The 7088-nt window shown below is 31.2% G+C and overlaps 2 protein-coding genes across 3 annotated transcripts in view; both read left to right on the top strand.

Moving 5' to 3' along the window:
* Positions 1-7088, top strand: part of LOC111505089 (uncharacterized) — a 312186-nt gene that overhangs the window by 240499 nt on the left and 64599 nt on the right. The window lies entirely within an intron of this gene.
* On the top strand, positions 1635-5451 carry LOC141484708 (uncharacterized). 2 transcript variants are annotated; one of them, XR_012466749.1, is made up of 3 exons: positions 1635-1881; positions 1978-2380; positions 4841-5451. XR_012466749.1 is itself a non-coding variant. In XM_074179964.1 (2 exons), exons 1-2 carry the CDS (start codon positions 1868-1870, stop codon positions 2303-2305), a joined length of 342 nt encoding a protein of 113 aa, XP_074036065.1. In that variant the 5' UTR covers positions 1635-1867; the 3' UTR covers positions 2306-3596. The 2 variants fall into 2 exon arrangements, 1 of the variants encoding a protein (XP_074036065.1); XM_074179964.1 differs by lacking the exon at positions 4841-5451 and having other exon boundaries at positions 1978-3596.

The raw sequence follows: 7088 nt of genomic DNA, 5'->3' as shown, positions 1-7088 counted from the left end.
CTGACTCGTACATGTATGTAAACATATATTAGTGAATCAATGAGACAACGAATATTGAGAATGTATGAATAGGATTAATATGGCACCATTATGATCATTTCCATATTGATTTCTATTTAAGAGCCACTGGTAGACATCTGTTTCAGAATGTTGGCCATCGTCAGTACCTCGATTGAAGACAAAATATGAAAAAAGTACTTGATATGATAATATCGGTGAAATAAAAACAACAATAAAAATTATTTGGTGCTCCAGGGCGACTTCATTGATTCCAGTGGCGCATTTGCTTTTTCAGCTCCAGGAAAACCCGGAGAAACCTGCAGCACCACATCGTCTGAAGATCTTGATCTGCCAATGTCCTCTCTCTCTCATAAAATAAAATGTAGGGTGTCTCTAGAGGCTCCAACAGATTCAATACATCGCCAGAACCAGAACATGACTATCATCAAACTTAAACCAGTCCGTTTCGTATTTGACCAAGGCGTAATAATGACCAAATTCAACGCCAGAACCACAGTGAACATGGATTGGATTAGAGTGGAGCTTAAACAAGAGAAGGGTCTAAGGAGTGGAGCAATGCTGTCAACGTTATGTTGATATGTTTGAACCTCAACAGTGTTGCTAGGTTTCAAGATGACCAATCCATACTGTAGAAAACTAAACAATTATATATATTATGTCTATATTGAAATATCTATGATTCAGGCTGAACAAAAAACGTCTTGTTCTGTGTGTTTAATCCTCACAAGGAGTATTTTCACAACGTTTCGGAAGGGTCTCATATGTCATCTTCTGGTTTTGTCTGAAATAATTAGTGACTGGATTAATTATAAATCGGTTCAATTCGTGAGGTTGCAGTCAATAGCTGGGCTGGTACAAAGAAAACTCTTTGTTATATGTCAAGCTTTCGGTATATTTCACACCTTCGTCAGGACAACTACAATAATAAGATTATATTTCTTGTAATAAATATATAAATATGGAGAACTTACTAACGTGAGAATAAAATATAAAAAGGTTCAAAAACAGATAGAAAAACATGAAATAATGACAGTTGATAAAAATTTTTGGCTGACAATGTCAAGTGGGATCAAAGGTGATTATAAAAATATATTGAAATAATAATAAATACACACAATACAAGTGTGTATATATATATATATATATATATATATATATATATATATATATATATATATATATATATATATATATATATATATATATATATCCTACTACACAGGTAGTAGGATCAACCCAGGTAAATAGTACCAACCCCCCTTGTAAATGAATTAAGAAACAGAGTTCGAGTTAATCAGTCTAGTTTTAAACTCCATCAGACAAAACCAGAATATGACATATGAGACCCTTCCGAAACGTTGTGAAAATACTCCTTGTGAGGATCAAACACACAGAACAAGACGTTTTTTGTTCAGCCTGAATCATAGATATTTCAATATAGACATAATATATATAATTGTTTAGTTTTCTACAGTATGAATTGGTCATCTTGAAACCTAGCAAGACTGTTGAGTTTCAAACATATCAACATAACGTTGACAGCATTGCTCCACTCCTTAGACCCTTCTCTTGTCTAAGCTCCACTCTAATCCAATCCATAACCTGAAATAGAAAATCCATTAAACGTGTTCTGTGTCTATGAACTTGTCAGGAATGTATATATAAAACTAATTTATTACACTCTCAACAATTATTGACAAGATGACAAGTGATAAGTAACTACTACTATTTGTATAAACTTAATACCTCTGTCAGTGTTTAATAGCAAAATATTTCTTTCGACTTAGAAATATTTTTCCTAAATCTCTCCATTATTGACAAGAGTGAAACTGATATAAAATTAGTGATGGCGCAGATTAGGTTAGTATTGTTTTTCTATATTACACTTTTTTAATTTATCGTTTTCATAAGGCAGTAATTTTGAGTCAACTAATTAGATTATTTCTTACACTGCAGGAAACGAGGACGACATCATCTAGAAGAGGAAGTTGAATTTATGCCTTTGTCCAAAAGAATAAATAATCTTCACATCAATAACCCAATGTTATTGGAAAATACACCTTCAAATCCTGTTGAATGGGGTCCAGGACCACCAGGTTATGGAACTAATTTGCCAGGGTCTGGATCAACAATAGAACCTAGACAAAATTTCAACATGCCTCAATATCATCCTCAATATTCTCCAGGTCTGAACGAGAATCAGAATCCACATTACTTCAACATTAATAAACTGCTATTTGAAATGTATATTCAAAGGATCCAAAGAGGATGTCATCAGACTTGATGATTGTTTTTGACTGCTACATCTTCATTATATTCATCTTGAAACTTTTCCATATTTGACTTTCTACTTTTTCATGTGAGTTTATATATACACTTGTATTGTGTGTATTTATTATTATTTTAATATATTTTTATAATCACCTTATAAGTCTCGTTTCATCTCTGAACAGGCTTATGCTGGTTACTCAATGTCTCAATGAACTGTTTATTTTTCATGATTTTGAGAATTGTATTCTCACTGTGGAAACATTGTGTGATGAATGTTTTGATTATCTGTGATACAACCATTATAGGAATTCTTCTAGGGACAATTTCCTTGGATAATAAAATATTATAAATCATTTTGAAGTTCTGAATTGTGGGTTCCTTCAGAAATACTGCTTAATTTTGGTCTCTGATCTCATTAGTATGCCTTTTTTAATCTGCAGCGTGACCAGAAAAGTCTGCATTATGAGAGGTATTTCTTATTAATAGCTGTATTCTTAAAACAAACATCAGTTCCTAGTTTGGTAGAGATGAAAAATAACCAATAATGAAAAAACTAAATCATACAATAATAAGCAACCACATAAAACTTCTAATTTTGAAAATGCTTCATTCTAGACAATCTGACTGGATTACTTTTACCCTTTGTACACTTACTGTAATAACTCCAATATACAGAAGCGTAAGGAAGTTATTTTTATTGATATTTTTTACTTGTTGAAGAATTTTGCTTTCTCGAATGTATGAGAAGGTTGAATTGAAAACACAATGTTTTTCTCAAATGAAAAAACCAGATCTTGAGGACAAAGTTGAAATGTCAGAAAAAATTGAAAATAAGTTGAAATATAATGAAAAAAGTCGACTCGAAATGAAAGAAAGGCAACAGTGTTGCCTTTTTATATTTTTGGATTTAGCAATAGGATTTGACTCACTGAAACAATATAGTACACTAATATATTATTTACAATAGTACAATATAGTACACTAATATATTTATTTATATCCCCATAAGGGCTAAAAATTGTATTTAGTAAAACTTCATTTTCAATCTTGATTGAAATAGAAATTAATGCTAAATTAAAATTTCAAATAAAGCCATTAATAAAGATATCTCATAATAAATTGCAACCTTTGTTGTCACACCGCATGCCATCTTACTTTATAATAATACTGCAGTTCAGACTTGAAAGGATTCTCATTTCGTTCGAATTAATAAGTTTTACAAACTTTTGAATTATCTCTGATTTACTTAGATTTTCTTCTCATATTATGACTGAAATGAATTAAATAAATGAATAATTTTTAAAGTTGTTTCTCTGCATTTGTAGTATTTTTATGTTCATACATTTTTTGTAAAGATTGAATTTCCTTGTTTCTTGGGAAAAATTGAAAGAGTCTTTATAAAAACCCCAATCAACCCATAATATACCTCCCAAATGAAATGGTAATTCTGTACCTATTTCTTTTCCTATATTCGAAAAAGTTGAAGATGAGATTTTTAGCTTCCACTGCTTGGAAACTTGGGGAACTTCCAAAGCAAGGGAGAAAGAATGCAATTAAGTTCAAAATAAACTCTTTACAAAGATTTGTAATCCATGCAAAGAAGATTCTTTCAAATACAAACTGAAAGAAAAAGCCCTCGCGAAACAACTACTTCCACAGGAATATTGAATTACACGAAAGAAAAAGTACTTTTGAAATAATTACTCTCACACAAACATTGAATTACATAAAAGAAACAACTATTTTCATATGAACATTGAATTATATGAAAATAACTTTCCTATTCAGTTTGGATTTCAAACTTCAGTTAAGGAATGCTAAACAACAGTTACACTATAATATTTCACTTACGTGGAACACTGTCTTTTAAAACAGAAACAGATTCAATTTGACAACAGTTTCTATGAGAATGATTTATAGTGCTCGGAATATAAAAAAACAAAAAAAATATAAACAATTGAAAAAAATGATAAAGAAACAATACTTATCAGAAGCAAATCAATGAGTAGATTTGTCTCATCTGTGACAAAGTCAAAATATCATTACTTAAATGATTGCTTCGTCTTTTACTATTATCCAGAACAAAGCTGATGAGGTAATAAGACGAGTGTCTCATTCTGAAAATTAGTAGTCTGCCATTGAGGATGATAGTGTTCCATGTAAGTAAAAGTTTACTACATAACTTTTTCATATATTATATTTTGTAGCGTTCCTATGAATGGTATCTGATTCAATTCCATAACGAATGTTTGAAATACAAACTGAGTAGGAAAAAGTAATTTTCGCATAGTTCAATGTTCATATGAAAGTAGTTGTTTTGAAAAAAAAAATTGTGTAATTCAATGTTCGTGTGAAAGTAGTTGTTTCGGAATTCTTTCAGTTTGTATTTGAAAGTAACTTCTATGCATGAACTTAATCACTTTCTTCCTTTGGAAGTTCCCCACAATTTTTGTATGAAGATAGAGAAGTGAAAACCAGAAAGTTTTTCCCCAAAAACTAATCTTTCCTAAAAATATACCCCTTTTAATTTTGAAGATAACTGTTTCAGGCTCCATCAGATACATGGAAGTAGAACTCAAATTTGTGTGACGAAACGCGCGTCGAGAGAGTACAACTGAATCGTTTTATAAGGATCTGATAGAGGAAACCTAGAAATTCCAATGGAGTGTGACTACAGAAAAGAATGGTTGAAATCACAAAAAAATATTGGAATGCATTCGAAAAAGTTTATTGGAAGAATGTTTCTCTAGTTTGACAAAGAGTACAAATTGAACAAATGATGGAAACCTGCTGTAAAAAAAAGATAAAAATACCCAGGAAATTGTGGAAATTAGATTTATCCATGACGCGACGAAAGAGTTTACATAGTGGATGTGAAGACTGTTACACGAGAGTCTACAAATGATCTATAATGAAGTATAAACTAGTACAGGGCACAATATTGTTGAAATGGATGTCATAAAAAAGATGGGAGGAAAACTCAATGAACCCATGAGGCTTCAGTGTTTCTCAGTGACTTGAGAGAAACGGACAAGTCAGATGGCAACCATATAGTAGAAAAAAATTCCGTCTTTGTTATCAGGTAGACCAACATAAATATTGGAATTGAAGCACCAAAAAAATTGAAAATATTCAAAATATACTTTTATTATATTCAAATTGTTTTATTTATTTTTTTGAGAAAATGACATTGAAATTTTGTAGATTGAGAGTATATTCAGACTATTTATAATGCAAAAACTCATGGTTCAAAAAAAAACATTTATTTTGCCTTTCACAAAAACTGTTGGAATCCTTTATCATCTGAGTATGGTTGAAACCTTATGAAATGAATCATTGTGAAGTTATATTTATAAAATATATGAGTTTTACACAATATTACAGGTTATAGACATTGGATTACAAAAATACCATATTAATGTATCTGAATCATCAATGAACTTTACCAAAAAATAGATCGGAGCAATGTATAACAGTAGTAACTGCAGCAGACTGCTCAACAAATTGCTCGACTTTTCTTGTAGAAGGCTATATAGTCTTCTACAAATACCACAGATTAATATACATTTTATAAGTGCGTCAAATTGGCAGTGCAATCTATGTTTGTAAACTTGATATGCTTGTCTGGGCTTATAAAGATTCTGTTGAGATACAGATTAAGTCTTGCATATTCCACGAGAAGTATATATTCTACTTTTTTTGTGGTGTCTTGAAACAGATTAAAAAAAAATCGGTATATAAAAAATAAAAAGATTCATTTGTAACAAAAAACAATCATAAAATAAACAATAAGGTGATGTCGGTCATGAGTTTTGGTGGATGTGGTACCTCGAAAGAGTCCTACGGAACATGTCAAATTTCCGTGCCGGAAGTTCATGAGCTAGTGAATGTGAAAGTGTTGAGATTATTGTATCGAGTCTAAAATTTTGACTACCATGGTAATTATCAGCATGATTATAAAAATATAGTAAATTGGCAGACTGTGGAAGTTTAAACTTTGAAGTTGAAGTTACGAGGAATATTTACATTGACAAAAAATATTGTCCTGAATGATCACCACTATGAATTGCGTGCAGTGGTTTTTCATCCCGATTAAAGCCCTGAATCAGTAATTATTATACTATGAGTGGTTTGTAATCAATGATGCCTTGAACAGTGCTTCGATGTGGTAGTTGTAGGAGAGATTCAACATAATCTCCATATACGTTCTTATTTATAACAGATTATATAACTTTATTAACGTAGACACTCGTTAAGATAGTGCTGTAAGATTTTTCTCAAGGTTTTTTATTGCAGCCATTTATAGAACGCCGTCTTGAATTACCTGCGTAGTTCTTTTTTAATTTTATTTTGTATTACTGTAATGATTATGCTTCTTTCCCATTTTTTTCAGTTGACTTACTGCAGGAATTTCTGACGACCTGCAAAATGTATTTTAAATTTTTTGAGAATTCTGAAACTTTTGGGTGGGTGTTGGAAATTTTTTTTTGTCGAAAATGAATAATCTGGTCGAGATTCATATCTGATAGACCCAACCTGCAAAAAATTCTGGTGACCTGCAAGGTTTATTCTCAATTTTATGAGAAATGTGAAATTTTTTTCATACAAAGGGTGAAGTATTGAATTTTTTTTTGCGAAATTCATGCATGGGAGACCCGACCTGCAAGAATTCCTGTCCTACAAAATTACGAGAGCGATGTCTATTGAGAACAATTTGCAGACCTGCAAAATAGTTACACCCCTATCCCCCATCACTTTTGAATGATAGTTTACTACTGTGATTTTTCATGATATTC

The sequence above is a fragment of the Leptinotarsa decemlineata genome, unplaced genomic scaffold, assembly GCF_025532065.1.
Source record: "Leptinotarsa decemlineata unplaced genomic scaffold, Ldec_3_MD MMD2_tig00026282_RagTag_RagTag, whole genome shotgun sequence".
Taxonomy (NCBI): Eukaryota; Metazoa; Arthropoda; class Insecta; order Coleoptera; family Chrysomelidae; genus Leptinotarsa; species Leptinotarsa decemlineata.
The sequence above is the reverse complement of the archived record's forward strand: the minus strand, read 5'-3'. Positions and strand labels throughout refer to the sequence as shown.